The following is a 16,610-nucleotide window of genomic DNA, read 5'->3' as shown; positions in this document are numbered from 1 at the left end:
ATTTTGGACAATCATTTTGGCAAAATATATTGCCAACACTTTGTTAACTTTATGTTAGCAGGTTTTTGTAGCAAGTTCTCAAAAATGTTTTTGTATGTATGTAATTAAAAACGTTTTATAGCCTTTCATTTTTGTGTTTGCTGGGGTAATTGTGCACTATGAAAAGAATGTAACTTTTTATGATTATGCATCAGACCCCAAACAGGATTTGGTACATCCAAAACTAAAAACTTTTTAATGAAAATTAATCTTTCTCTGATAAGGTTGCCTACAACTGCTTGAACCTTGTTTGGGAGGGGTGCAAGGGTTCTAAAATAAACTTGTATACCTGGGTATTTACTGAGATTTACCTGCAAAAGCAAAAGCAACGTAGAGATGCCAGAGACTGGTGGCTTGTGATGCTCCAATAAATGAAATGCTGGTCAGAATAGTCCCTGCCATGACAACCTGTCTTATGCTGAATCTCTTACATAAAGCACTGACTAGGGACCTGTAAGAATCAATAGGAACATATTAGGGACTGCACTGCAAAAACAAGTGTTTATATTTAAACACCATATTGTGTTTATCAGAGCAACACTTAATAAACAAATAATTCATGTTAATGGTCTAACACTAATGTTCATAAATTAACACTTGGTGTTATATTACAAACACTAATGTTTGTAATATAACACCAAGTGTTAATTTATGAACATTAGTGTTAGAAAAATTAACATTAGTGTTAGACCATTAACATGAATTATGTGTTTATTAAGTGTTGCTCTGATAAACACAATATGGTGTTTAAATATAAACACTTGTTTTTGCAGTGTGGTCAAAATGGTTCCTGCCATGACAACTTGTCTCATGCTGAATCTCTTACATAAAGCACTGACTAGGGGACCTGTAAGAATCAATAGGAACATATTAGGGACTGGTCAGAATGGTTCCTGCCATGACAACCTGTCTTGTGCTAAATTTACATAAGGTACCACCTAAGGGACCTGTAAGAATAAATAGGAACATATTTAGAGACAGGTCAGGTGGCGATTTAGTAAACATGTTATATAGATATATGCATTACAAAAGAATCGCATGAGCAAGCGAAGGTAATTTATTCTATTCATTCTTCACAATAGCAATTACTAATCTGATAATAGGTTGTGCCTATATGCGAGACTCAAGTTTAATTTAAATGTTTGTTTTTGCGGAGCTGATTTTTGTCAGTCATTGATCATACTGATAAATTTTGCAAGGAGAGGAGGGGGAGATACTTGAGACTGACAGACTGAACAAGTGAGAGTGGGAGAGGGTGAGGGAGAAAGAGAGGAGAGGGAGAGATGGAAAGACTAGAAAGAGAAGGAACAGAAGGGACTGGGGAGGGAGAGGGGAGACTGATTCGGAGGGGGGAGGAGGAAGCGAAATAGGGAGATATACATTGACGCGAGGGAAGGGCAACACTGGCCCTGCACGCGCACAGGCCCGTAGCCAGGATTTATTGGGGTGTGACCATCTCATAAGCGGACCTTTTGTGATTTAAGGGCTTATTTTCAATGTTTTTACTAAAAAAAGTGGATCTTTTCATTCGGATTGGCATTTGTCACATTAATGTGAACCAATTTAACATCATCAAAGATGAGAGGAGTGCTAGACCACTAAAAACAAAGGTGTTCCATAATCTTGTCTTATCCATCATTTATTGGCACAGGCATCCACCTCTATTGAAATAAGCTGATAGGTACTTTTACAGATCAACTCACTTAATCCCTTGATTTACTTTTACAGATCAACTGACTTAATCCCTTGCGTTTTCGTTTCTGAACTATAGACTTACGAAAACTGAAAAGACAAGAGCACCAATGGCGCTGTGGCTCTGTGCTTTTTTGAATGTGAAAGTAATTGCAGTCGAATGTGCAACAGGTGAAATCATGTACATTGTATGTGCCAGATCACATGCAATCATACATCTTGCTGGTTGGTAGCTATATCTTATTTGCAGAGCATAATACATCCATCAATAAGTTTCATATCCACATGAGGTTTTAGTAATTTGACCACAGATGACCCCTGAGTGACCTTGGATGACCCCAAAATGACATTCCAAAAATTTGGCTTGAAATGTTGACTGTGCCCACCAAGTTTCATGCCCATGCGAGTTTTTAGTAACTTAACCTCAGATGACCCCTGGGTGACCTCGGATGACCCCGAAATGACCTTCCAAAAATGTGACTCTAAATGTTGACTGTACCCACAAAGTTTCATGCCCATACAACAGTTTTTAGTAATTTGACCTCAGATGACCCCTTGGTGACCTCAGATGACCCCGAAATAACCGTTTGAAAATTTGACTCTAAATGTTAAGTGTACCCACAAAGTTTCATGCCCATACAACAGTTTTTAGTAATTTGACCTCAGATGACCCCTTGGTGACCTCAGATGACCCCGAAATAACCGTCTGAAAATTTGACTCTAAATGTTAAGTGTACCCACCAAGTTTCATGCCCATACAAGTTTTTAGTAATTTGACCTCAGGTGACCCCTTGGTGACCTCGGATGACCCCGAAATTATCTTCCGAACATTTTACTCTAAATGTTGACTGTACCCACCAAGTTTCATGCCCATACGACAGTTTTTAGAAATTTGACCTCAGATGACCCCTTGTGAGCTCAGATGACCCCGAAATAACCGTCCGAAAATTTGACTCGTAATGTTAAGTGTATCCATCAAGTTTCATGCTCATACGACAGTTTTTAGTAATTTGACCTCGGATGACCCCTAAGTGACCTCGGATGACCCCAAAATGACCAGCAGAAAATTTGACTCTAAATGTTAACTGTACCCACCAAGTTTCATGCCCATACGACAGTTTTAGTAATTTGACCTTAGATGACCCCTGGATGACCTCGAGTGACCTTCACCCACTAACCAATACAAATTACAAACTTGTTCTGTCTGGGGTCAAGATGCACCCCCCACCAAGTTTGAAGAACGTCGACCCTAGTCTCCGAGAAAAAAGGTTTTTGCATATTATGCATAAATTATGCAAATTAGGTAGGTAATTACCATATTTTGCGCTGAAAATCGAATCAGGTCGAGATCCTCTGGTCATGCTACCCCCACCACGTTTCATCATCATAGGGCTTAGCATTCTTACGGATCCCCAGAAACAGCTTCACAAGGCGGATTTCTTCAGATTTCCAACCATTTTGTAGAAGAGTTCCGCATAAATTATGCAAGTTAACAACTAAATGCGCATACTTTTCGCCAAAAACTAATCAGGTGATCAGCAGGTGTGTATCATTCCTGTCACAAGGTTTCGTTACCATGCGCCGCTATCAATTTGCGCTGATTTTCGCATAAATTATGCAAATTAGCTATGTTAATTTGCATTATTTTTCACCGAAAACATACAATTACGGAGCAAACTTAGATACCCTTCCTCCCACCAAGTAGCGCCCCCGTAGGTCTTACAGTTCCCCAGATACAGCTCGGACGGACACACGGACATCCACACCCCGGACAGACAGAAATACTGAGGCGAGACAAAAATGAAATTTTATAACAAATTTTTGTGACTTGAGATCATTTGCATTTTTTGTAAACACCAAAACTGGTCTGTCCTGACATGTCTGTTGTGTCATGTGTGTTGAACCCAGTCCAACCGAACAATCGTAAGTTCTGTTCGGATCTGGATCTGCCTGGATGCTGTACTCTGATTAAGCAGGACTAGCCTACATCACATCAGTGTTTATTTCTGATAGATTTCACTTCATGATTTTTTCTTCAATTTCATCACTTACGAAGGTACAAAAGTAGACAATCTAGTAGTCAGTAACAGTATAGTATAACCTCGGAGCAGTTCGTGTGAGACCTACTTACATGGAAATTGGAATAGTAGTACATGGCTTCCGAATTTGGAACTTCACATGTTCAACTTGTCATGCCGGTCGAGTCCCGCGTTTACAACTAAAATCAAACCACTTCTAGATTAAGTCCATCGCTGAATTTTACAAATAACTTAAATAAACATCTTTATATTTAATAAAAAAATATTATGGTATGCTCGTAAATGCTTGAATGACATTTACCAGAAGCTCATGAGCTCAGAACCGGGCTCAGAATGGTAAACAAACTAGCGTATTTTCACCTCGATTATGTACCGTAGCTCTCTGTGGTTGAGTTTGCAAGGTCAATGGGTCAGTGAACTTAGTCTCCTATGCAGCCAGTTTGGTTACGCTCCCTCCACAAAAATGTGGAACCAAACTGGCTGCTGTGGAGACTACTGCAAGAATCGATCAATCACACAAAACTGTTTGCTGATTGGTTCAGAAATGGTGATGTCATCAATCAAGAAAAACTAATCGATTTATTGGTTCAAAATAGCCTCATAGAAAAGTCTACGAAGTTTGTTGAGCATCGCAGCTTATCGGTAAAAACGTGACCTTTAACAAAAAAATCGGCACAGTGCTTCCGTACTGCACTTGCATAAGCCAAATAGTCCCCAGAAAAGTCATTTGTTCAGATTTATTCGGGGATTTATTCAAGATTCGGACATGTTCTTGACTATTTCTTGACATTCCTTACCTATCTCTTTATTTAAATTATAAAGAAATAGTGAAGAAAAGTTAAGAAGTAGTCAAATAATTTCTGATCTGAACTAAATCTTAAGAAATGTACCTCCATTGGTTTCCGTCTGTATTACGCATCTCAAATTATACAGACCAGAATAATCTCTAGCACACACAGGGAACCAAGATATAACTCGATTATCGTGACTATTTTGGTCTTTTTTACCCAAAAATAATACTTTTATCGCCTGAATTTCAATAAAATCTGGAGTGCAATCGATTCAAAAATAACTTAGCCAAACTTTGAAACGAAACTTAAGTCTTCATATCAGTCATTAAATGATCCTTAGCATAAAAACCAACAGCGTATTGTGGCCTGAAAATGAATGCTAGTTAGTTGCATGACAAAGGCACTGATAAGCTCCGCTCAGAGCCAATAAAAAGACCACAGTGTACTTACCAGCAATGTATTCTATTCCTACAACCAATGATATAATCCATGTGAGTTTTGTTACAGATCCCGGGAATTGCTCTTGCCAAGCCACAGTAAAAACACCAAATGATGACAACACACCATCACATAACATACGATTTAAACAACACCCTATTAACACCATCCAGGCCCAGCCTCTGTCTATATTGGGTCTATCATCCTGAGTTGTGTCTGGTGCTGTAACCACCTCGTTGCAGCCAATCTCTTCAGACATTGTACCATAGGCCTATCAAGTGCATGTACAGTGGCAACTTGTTAACACAAACTCTGTTAACATGAAATTTCTGTTAACATAAGTGTTTATAATAAAAGCTAATAAAGTCCCAATCTTATATTCTACTAGCGGTTACCCGTCTTTCGCGATCTGGGTCTTTTGCGGTTGGTAAATTTTGTTATATTTTGTGTACATGTAAATGTTTTATTTAATGTGATTAATGGTATGAGAGGAGATTATCATTTAGAACTTAGAAGTATAATATTTAGTATCGTTTCCATATAAATCAATGGCTTGAAATTGCAATTAGATCATGATCGAAGCAAGTCTTCTTGCCACCATATCATATCTACCGTTAGAAGTCTTGCCCCTGTGGGATGCTGGCCGCTCTGCTATTTAGGATTTTTATGCATTTGTTTCTACAGTACTTTTTAGCCCATTTTGGACAAATTTGTTGTACCTTTTAGCTCATTTTTAATCACTTTCATCCAAGTTTGTCCCCCACCTTGAAATGTACCTTGCTGCCCCGCCTCCTGCAAAAGTCCTGGCTACATCACTAAGCAGATGAACACAATTTTATTCACATCCCTCTTGGCCCCCTGTGGCCTGCTGGCTGATCTGATATTTTATATTTCTATGTATTTGTTGTACTTTTTATTTGTTAGCCCATTTTGGATAAATTTGTCGTACTCTTTAGTCCATTTGTGACAATCCCCCCCCCTCTCTCTCTCTCTCTCTCTCTCCCTCTCTCTGAAAAAGTCCTGGCTACACCACTGTGCAGCTGAAACAATTTTATTCACATTTCCTTACACTCTATTTCATATAAAGTTATGATTTTTTTTGGCAACCCTGATTAATTTGTCCTTCAAAAGTTTCACTTACAAACTAATTGAATAAACAAACACTCTACTGTTGACTATAGGTTCTCCATAAAAACACAGAATACATGCTAATGTTGATAAATTAGTTGAATAAACAATAGATGTTAATTGAGTTTCTACTGTGTTTGAGACTACAGGCATACTTCTACTGTGTCATGTAATAGTTGAGACTACAGGCATAATATCCTCATACCGATGACAGGATCTTCTCTGGTCAACATTAGTGTATTGTGTTGGCCTGAAAAGTTTTAGCACGCAGGTGCTCTGGTAGTGGCTTTGAAACTAATTAACATAATTTGACACCCTTAATGTAAACAAAAACAAAATTGGATGTTTTATTGGGGTGCGGACAACTTTACTCTACGCAATGCAAAAATCCGTTTTCCAAAATAATGTAAAACGTAGAAGTTTTTAGCCTTACCATGTCGCCAAACTCAGTAATTTATTATAGATGTTATAATTTAACCCGATAACACAAATTCCTGTTCACACAAACTAAATTGTAAGGCCAAGACAAGTTCATGTTAATGAACTAGTTGCCACTGTACTGTAAAAGAGGAAATTTTTGCAGGGGTTTAATTTTCACAAATTTCACGATTGGAGCTCCAAATGCGAAAATAACACCTCGCGAATACATGCAACAATGTATTACAAGTATAGGGCAGCACTTAGCAATCGCGAAATTAACATTCGCTTAAACGTTTCTCTTACTCTGAATCGCGAAAATAACTGCTCATAAAAATATCCCCTTTTACAGTATATTAACACAGAGCTATTCCAGTTGAAATCCATACACCCCCTATGGAAAACATTACCTTAATCTTCCACACAGGGAGTGTGAATTTCAAATGGGGTTACCTGAATTGGTGATTCCATTTGAAATTTGTACCCCCCGTGTGGGAGATTAAGGTCATGTCTTCCATAGGAGGTGTATGGATTTCAACTGGAATAACCCAATTTTTACACATTGGCACTGAGACAATGGGACCAATGCATGGTTCAGGTCTTTTACAGAATAGAACACAATGAAGCATCAACGCCCCAGAAAAATACAGCACTTTTTGTTTTGCCAAACGAAATTCCTAATCCTTTAGTTAGTCCAAACCGGCAATCAAAGTCAAATTTTAATATTTGGTCTATTTTTGGAAATAAATGTATTTTTAAGGCGTTTTCTACCTTTTTGTTAATCTGTGACAATCAAGTCCATAGACTTGAACAAAGGCTAATTTCAAGTTATGCATTCTAATTTTGGATAAAATCTCCCAATCTTTTTCATACCCAATTAGCAAAAATAACATAATATTAAAAATATGACCTAGCTCTTAGCCTATTCTCAAGATTTTGTGCCAAATCTTAGAATTTTGCGACTACAATTCATTGTAAGAAAACATGCAAAATTGCATGTTTTGGACCATTTTCCCTCTTATTGGCCAAATATTAAAATTTGACTAAATGGATTAGGATTTAGCTATGTTTCATTTGATAAAACAGGATATTATTTTTTTAATTCCATACAGACAGAAGATTATCTTTACACCCTCTGTGGGAAATTAAGGTCATGTCTTCCATAGGGCGTCTAAAGATTTCAACTGGAATAGCCCATTTAGCCATTTTGCACATTGGCACACCTAGTAGTTTATGACAATGGAATTTGCATGGTTCAAGTCTTTTACAGAATAAAACTTGCAAGTACAGTAATGCTACACACATGAACGAGGGTCAGGGTTGCCAAATCTGTGATTTGGAAGCACAATTGGGCAGCTTTTGAAGAATTTCCACGAATTTTGACAATTTCCTGTTCCATAGAAACTAATGGTAAAGAAAAAATTAGGTGACTTTTCAACATTGGCTCCCGTGCCAGCCGGTAGGGGAGAGCGGGGAGTGTTCGCCCTATTTTTTTCTGACCAGCCTAGCGATGTCAATTTTAAGGTTAGGGATGACCTGATTAGCCCATGTGAAAGCCCTATGTCTTAGCTATATACGGCCACAATCCCAGACCTATAGGCCTTACAATAGCAACAGGATAGAGCAAACAAAAAAGTTTTGCAAAGTGGCGAACTTGCCCCATATTGGGGCAGGTTCGCCCATATGGTGGGGTAAGTTCACCCTAATCACAAAAAAAAGGTTTAAACATTGCATAACAATAACATATTCAATGCAAACATTTAGCAAGAGTATACAGGGCATTCATTCTCTTCTGGGAGTCACTAAATTTGTTGCAGGGTCGGGTCAGGGTAAAATGTAGGGGTCCAAAGTGAGCTTAAACGTATCATGTTTACAACTTCGGGGAGAAATGGATTAGGACATAAACTGTGGTATGAGTAATACCGATATCACATAACTTTAAAAAAACATGTTTTTCAGTAGTTTTACCTTGTTTAATGGTTTAATTATCAATATTTTGCATAATACGCTGATGGGGCAGGTTCACCCACCAGTTTGGGGTAAGTCCGCCTGGGGAAGATATAGGCTAACATGCCCCATCCTCAAAAGGGCTTAACGAGCCCCTTGTGCACATTTTTGTATTTTCTTCAGGGTATGCAAAACACAAATCGAATAAGGAGATTATAACTGCATTAAATCTTTGACAAATCCCATATGTTCCCAATACAGATTTCCATTAAAACCATCTGTATTTATGTATCAATGATAATACAACATTATGAATGCAAGAAAAATTACGTTTTGGTGTAATTTTTTTGTTTTGGCTGCAGTTCGATGAACACGTCCCTATATGTCGCGTAGCTAATATGAGAAGTTTATAATGACCTGTGTCACCTAATTTTGCCATCACCAAATTCCCTGATAGCCGTAGTGCTGAGAAACAAGGGGTGGGCGAACCTGCCCCTAGGGCGAACACTCCCCGCTCTCCCCTACCTTCCTGTCCTATAGAAACCAGTGGTTAAGAGAAAGTTGGTGACTTTTCGATTATTTGACTTGTGATTCGGGCAGAAATTTTGACATTACTGTAAAGCTATTTAATTTCGCTAGTACTTAATTTCGCTAATTGCCAATGACCACCATTTTTGTGGCTATTTAATTTCGCTAATCCAGCAATTTATGTGTACAATTCAATGTAAAACTGTTCAATTTGCGGGTATTTAATTTTGCGAATTAAGGTTTCTAGCGAAATTAGCGAAATTAAATCCCTACCCATGCTCATTAATCAACTCTCATAACAGACTAAAAAGCACTGTACATTGAATGGCAAACATTATAATTAATTAATTGTACATGTATATTCAGAATCTATCCTCAAACACATAAAATGTCTAGGTAAGCTTCAGGGCACACAACACTAAATATGCCTCATACTGATATTCAAAATATAGTGTATCTTGTCTCAAGTTGAGAGAAATGCTATGCTGGGTAATAGCAGAGGCAGATTCATATCAGTGCTTTAACGTGGTTGCATCGCCAGCATACGGACATATCACCTGTTTACGCCCCACATGATTAGATCAGCGCATAATTTGAATGTGCCACTGCAAAATTTAACATGGCATTACTTTTAACTTGAGACAAGACATAGTATAAAAATATGTTTGCATAATTACATGGAATAATCTTTTGTGTGTGGGTGGTGGTGTGTGCAGAATCTACCAGCTCTTTGTAAGCAGAATATCATCATCTTTTATATATAAGTGTAATCTTGCTTTTATAGGTGAAATAAGAGTACAAAATATGCTGTATTGCAGTGCAATTTGCACCCAAAAATTTATCTGTTGCGTTACAATTTTTTAAAGTTTGGTGCGAAATTGTGATCCCACATTTCACTGACTTTATGTGTTTGATGGACACTTCAAACTGCCCTAAACATAAATTGGAAAAAACAAGAAAGGAGTTGACAATTTGGATATAATCAATCGGGATCAGTTTCAGTTATTTTCACTTGATGTTCACACAATCCAGTATCATATGATGTCCAGCCCTATTATTTTTCTTATTTTACAAGAAATTACGAAACGAAACTTTTACATGGCCAATTGCTACTTTTCATTATTATTTATATTTAATATTTTGTCTACAGTGATAAGTTATTTGTGTACATCATAGCAAATACACAAAAGAGTAAAGGGACTGTTCAAAAAGAAAGACAAAATTGAAATTAATTGTTACCGTATGTGTGTTAATTTAAATTCCATAGGTTGTATAATTTTTATTTAGGCCTATGTTGAACATAAGTGTCCTAAAAATTGTAAATGTTTTTTGATTGTTCTGAGATTACAATTCAAATTGCTCAGCATCAAATGAAATTGCATCACAACTTTCAAAATGGGGCGCAAAAATGCTCCCGAAGGTAACACTAGGATCCACAACATGCTCATCTATCAGGGGCACAGTTCTTTAAACCCAATACATTTGTACATTAATTGAATGACCTTTGAAAATTTGGGTACAAAAACTCATACTCTGCAACTTGAGGTCAAATTTTGCACTACCAGTGTTAAAGTGAGGTTATTGAACTATGCCACTAGGATGAGGCCATTGTGGTCCATAGTGTAAAACAATTGATTCAAACACTGGGTGGAATCTCATAGCTTATTTATAGATGGAATTTCATCACCTTCTGAAGATGGCATCTTGTTGCTATGTGGGTGGAACTGTATCAGAATTTGTAGGAGGAATCTGGTTGCTCTTAGGATTTGTAGGAGGATCTTGGTTGCTTTTTTTTGTGGATGGAATCTCATCACTTCTTGAAAGTTCTAGCTGGTCATTTTTAGTTGTACCGTCTTCATCTTTGTGTCTAGTTTGATGACACTTCAGAAGTTTGATACCAGGGAAGGCAAAAATGAGAAGAGCACAGATCAGAAAACAGGCACCAGCCAAGTAGAAAGGGATATCATAGCTACCGGTAGCATCGGCTAGAACACCTGCAAAATCAAAATGTTAAAAATTTAACAAATTATTATCTTTCAAGTTGCATCTGCTAAAACTTAATACATCATTTTATGATACAATTTCAAACTAAAATGTGTGTCAAATGTAATATATACATTGCAAACAACAGCAACACATTTTGTAGGTTGTTATACCCTACAATGCACTTAAGGCTTTTTCATGAACAAATATTATTAATTTGCAATTTACCTTTTCGGTGAATCCTATAAGCCTTTGTGATTGGACCTCTATATATGTCACACTGATGCGCACATCGTTAAAGAATATTGTTACTGCATAGTTTACCTGCAATGAACTGGGCAGTAACAAATTATGTGTACATCGTAGTGAAGTATGTGAGGATCCAATTGTAAAGGCTTTCGGGATTTACCAAAAATGTCAATTCAGATGCCTTGATTGCAACAGCTAGCTATTTGACATAGGACATACTGATGACTTACGGTATAGTGGTCATTCATTCACCATAGCAACTGGATGTAGATGAGAAGAATGTTATCAGAAATGGGACATTCAGTGGCAGAAAATGTTTTCAGGGACAGTGGAAATCTGAACATTTGCATGAAATATGTAAAATATGTTTTGCTTTGGCGGGGAGGGCATGGTCCAAAGCCATATTGTAACATTTCTAAAATAGATTCTGAAATAGATTAGTATTTCATTTCCATAAAATGTTAGCTCTTACTGTCAGATATGTCCCCTTTTAATTTTGAGCTCAACAACTAAGGTACATGTAAAGCAAAGAAAATTGGAATTTACTACCAGCGGCAATGCGTGTTACTCCATCGGTCATGCTTCATAGGTCCTTAGATGTGTGTGTATGTCCCCACACGCCATGTATGTACTGTGTAATGAACACCGCATACACGTTTGACTAATATTTCAAGCATAATAATAAAACGTCTTGTTCCGAGAGTTTATTCAAAATCTCGGATTTTGACAAAACTACAGCACCCAAAGTCTTGATTTTTGCAGGGTATCTTAGTTAACTAACACTAGTGGTAAAACAGAATTTTAAAAAAATATTGAGGGCATCCTCTTCAGCAAATGTTACAATATGGCTCTAACTATCAGATTATGTTGTGCAAGTCCAAAAATTCTGCAATGTAATCTGATACCATAAAAACTTGATAGTACAGGAAATTTTAGTCATAAAGGATGAAATTATTTTTACTCCTTGCTTTGAAAGATGTGTTACAATAACTTTTTCTACAATATACAATAAATATTTTGTAATTCCCTGTGTTTTTTACGATGCTGAAGTTATCCATTAAAAGATATCAGCATCAAAAGTTTTGATGACCCCCAATCGGGACATAGGGTTTTGGGAGTTGTGACACCCTGTACAACCAAGTTTCTCAAAAATAAGAACTTCTTTTAATATTTTGATGTTTTAAGATACAAAAGGAACGTCAATATTAAACAACTGCTAAAAAAACAATTTGAAATCCTGTTTCGTATTATAGTTATGACTCCCAAAAGTGGCGGGACTGCAATTAGGCACCTTACCGAAGAATGACCCATATAACTATATGTATCGATGATTTGCTCAAAACACTTCACACTTTTGTGGATGCGGCACTTCATGTTTGCATGTTTTAAAAGCGCTTGATAGTAAGCACATGTGCTAACTATCAAGTTTTTACGGTAGATAATTTAATTATATCAGTCCTAATGAACTTATTCAAAGACAACAAGAACTATATCAAACAAGTATGATTTTCAAGTGTGCTTCTTTAAACTCACCTGTTACATATGCACCCACAATTGATGAGATTCCTATGATTAGTAATATCAACCCTGTACCCGCAGACACCTGCTTAGCACCAACATATTCCTTAGCTATTATCGGTACTGTTGAATTAAACACACCACTCGTAAGACCAATTACTACTGATAGGCATATCAGCACGGGATAACTGTCTGAAACTGGATTCAATACATTGGATACACCACTTATAACATATGCAAGCGCTGTTAAACCTGTAGCGCTCATGATGTGATAATCTATGATATAGCCATGCGTTAGTCGCGATAGTAAAGAGCTGATACCTATGGCCGATAACAAGTAGGCAGCATTGAGTTCGGATATACCAGTGTGAACAGCTCTTACTGACGAGTATTGGATGACAATAACATAAGCAAGACCATGAAGGAAATAGGCAATTAGTAGAAGCACAAAATAAAAGTTTGTCAGCAGGTCTAACAAACCCCAGCTACAACATGTTGCGCAAGCACTGCATTGGGAAGAATTTGAATCGGCATCATTTTGATGTAGTTCAATTTGTGATGAACTGTTTGCTTGTGAGAAATATCTGTCTTCAGTTGTTTCTTTTTGGTTTGATTCCAGGCTTATTCGATGTTCTTGTGCATTAGGTATTGAATTGCTGTGAAGTTGGTCAGCTCCTGAATTAGTTTGATCTTGCTCATAAGATACATTCTCCATGCCACTAATATAGTTTACTGTAAAAGTAGAAATTTTCGCGAGGTTTTTATTTTCGCGAATTTCGCGAGTGGACATAAAATCGCGAAAATAAAAACTCGTGAAAATAACCTTTTGCATTAGGTTTCTATTGTATCAATATCAAAACCATGAAATTTAATACTCGCGCAGAATTGACAAAATCTTCAAAATCGCGAAAATATCTTCTCGCGAAAATATTGACTTTTACAGTAACTCAAAACTAGTTGAATGATTTACCTTTTGCTTTGGTCTACTAGTTCTGTTTTCAATTTCTAGTTTGGATGGTCTGTAGATAGCAGCACATACACCCAAATTACCAAGTACTGCTGCCATTATAAGTAATGCAATTTGCCAGCCATAAATGTCAATGATAACTTGTAAAAATGGTGGGATTGCAAATGTCCCTATGCCCACACCAGCAAATGCAGCTCCATTGGCCCGGGCAAGTCTTTTGTCAAAGTAGTAGGTTAACACAACAAAAGCTGGCTGGAGAGTTAAACCAAATCCAAGGCCTGCAAAATAAACAATACCATGAAGACAAAGACATCTCAAGAAGATGTAACTGTAATTTGTTTTGTTACATGGTCTTCACTAAGTTCTGGCTGACACCAAATTGTTTTTAAAACATAAATGTGTCGGTTTTTTTTTCAGTAAAACTGTTCAAGATAAGAATGTTTTAATGTTGTGCTATATAAGGTTATGAAAATGTTTTATATGAAGAAACACTACAATAACATTTTAAAAACTAGCTGTCAAAATGTTACTGTAAAACATTTTTGGGCAAATATGTTTGCAAAATATATTGTCAACACTTCTATAACTTAATGTTAGCATGTTTTGCATGAAGTTGTAAAGCCGTTTCGCTTTTTTTTCGTAAAAGCTTTTTGTGTTTGCTGGGGTAATTATGCACTATGAAAAGTATGTAACTTTTTTGAATTATGCATCAGAGCCCAAACAGGATTTGATACATCCAAAACTAAAATTATTGAAAATTAATCTTTCTATTATAAGGTTGGCATACAGGTGTTTTGATCATGCTAATCAGCTAATGTATAGATGATGTGACTTCTGACGTCAATGCCTGACAGTATGCGCACGCATCATCACAATTTTTATTGTTTTTTGCCTGGCAGTATGCGCGTGCATCATATTTTGTTCAGGGCTCGTGTTTTTAAAACTCCCGCCACATCACAATAAGACTATTAAACAGTGTAGTGGTTGCATGGGTTCATTCAAGCATAAAGATATACTAGTCCCTTGTCTTTGTTGATAAACATTGAGGTCACCTCATCTATATAAATTGAGAGAACTATCAAATGAGTAAGCAGACAGAAAGAGGCTCGGCAATGACAACACCTTTCATTGTAAATAACCTGCAATTTAATACACTATTTATTTTTTAATAACATGAAATGTCTGATAACTTTTCAGGACATAGAAAACAAATGTTTGTCTCTAAGCTGAATATTTAAAAAATCAATGAAGAAATCCAAACACTTGTGTCTTTCAATACATTGCGTGTACACAGAATTATTTTTGCGGGGATGCAGAATTTCCAAAATGTGGCCCTTCCTCCCTCAGAAAAAAAAATCGCTTGAATGCAAAAAATTATCTTGTACCCTTAAATGTGGACTTTTTGGGAGGAACTTTTTGGGAGGGGTGAGGATCTGAATTAAAACTCATATAACTGTTACTGAGATTTAACTACCTGCCAAAGCAAAAGTGATGTAGAGATGCCAAAGACTGGTGGCTTGCGATGCTCCAATAAATGAAACGCTGGTCAGAATAGTTCCTGCCATAACAACCTGTCTTATGCTGAATCTCTTACATAAGGCACTACCTAAGGGACCTGTAAGGATAAATAGGAAGATATTAGGGACTGGTCAGAATAGTTCCTGCCATGACAACTTGTCTTATATTGAATCTCTTACATAAGGCACTGCCTAAGGGACCTGTAAGAATAAATAGGAAAATATAAGGGATTGGTCAAAATTTTCTATAGCAAGCTAAAACAAATGTTTGTCTGAGAGGCAGTGGATTTTTCTACTTGACACAAAAATTCCTCATTGCACCCGAAGTTTATTTCAGAAATTGCCGTGAAAACAAAACACTAAGTTTTAGTGGAGAATTTTTTAATCAATATTTTACCATCTTTTCAGAGTTCATTTTCACAGAATAAAAGGCATAAAAATTTAAATTAAACAAATTATCCTGCCTTCTATACCACTACCAGATCAATTGTGATGCGATAGGGTATCATTTAGGGGTGTGATTTTCGGGTAATTTTGTGCCCGGGTACCTGGCGCATTTTTCGGGCGGGTAACCGGGTACCCGAAATTGCAACCAAAAAAAAAAATTTCAATCCAGGAATTTTGGAAAGGGCACAGTCAATGTTTTTTGCCACTACCTCTTTGAATGGCAAAGCAGCCATAGGGCCCCGCTTGCGCTGAGGAACTTTTTCCAAATATTGGTCTATAATTAAAGCCATTTCGTGGACCATTTTTGCACTATTATTGTTATCATTGCTTGAGTGTACAGACTGAAACAGATGCCAAAACAGACAATTCTTTATCCATACACAGAGGTGTGGGGGTGCCCCCTCTGTATTTGGAAAAAAATGTCAAAATAAAGGCCCAATTGAAGCCATTTAAGGGACTTTTTTACACTATTATTTAAGGCAATATGAATTAAATAGTGCCCGTTGTGTTCTGTTTCTTTTTTGTCTATTTTTTTTCTCGGCAGTATTTTAAGGGGGGAGGCACATGCCGGGCATGTCCCTGCCTGAAGCTGCCACTGTGCGTGCAAAACATGTAAAAGTTAAAAGCAAAAAAGGGTCTTATTTTTTAGGAACCTCGCAAAGGGGAGGCACGTACAGGCCTGGTGTGCCCATGCCTAGATCTGCGCCTGATAGTATGCACGGCGTACTGCAACGTACTTACCAGCAATGTGTGTTACTCCTACAACCAATGATATAATCCATGTGAGTTTTGTTACAGATCCCGGGAATTGTTCTTGCCAAGCTACAGTAAAAACACCAAATGATGACAACACTCCATCACATAACATGTGATTTAAACAACAACCTATTAACACCATCCAGGCCCAGCC

At 37.1% G+C, this 16,610-nt stretch overlaps 2 protein-coding genes across 3 annotated transcripts in view; one reads left to right on the top strand and one right to left on the bottom strand.

Annotated features, from left to right (window-relative positions):
- The window catches only part of LOC140135720 (uncharacterized), a 233,856-nt gene that overhangs the window by 159,112 nt on the left and 58,134 nt on the right, over window positions 1–16,610 (top strand). The window lies entirely within an intron of this gene.
- The window catches only part of LOC140168019 (uncharacterized), a 33,186-nt gene continuing 25,986 nt past the window's right edge, over window positions 9,411–16,610 (bottom strand). Inside the window, exons 5-8 of the mRNA XM_072191326.1 lie at window positions 15,211–15,351; window positions 13,740–14,014; window positions 12,785–13,616; window positions 9,411–11,013 (exon numbers count right to left, since the gene is read on the bottom strand). Of these exons, the coding sequence (XP_072047427.1) occupies window positions 10,730–11,013; window positions 12,785–13,616; window positions 13,740–14,014; window positions 15,211–15,351 (1,532 nt within the window). The 3' untranslated portion in view covers window positions 9,411–10,729. The remainder of the gene's footprint in view (window positions 11,014–12,784; window positions 13,617–13,739; window positions 14,015–15,210; window positions 15,352–16,610) is intronic.

The sequence above is a fragment of the Amphiura filiformis genome, chromosome 1 (assembly GCF_039555335.1).
Source record: "Amphiura filiformis chromosome 1, Afil_fr2py, whole genome shotgun sequence".
In the NCBI taxonomy this organism is placed as follows: Eukaryota; Metazoa; Echinodermata; class Ophiuroidea; order Amphilepidida; family Amphiuridae; genus Amphiura; species Amphiura filiformis.
This window is presented reverse-complemented; position numbering and strand designations above follow the sequence as displayed.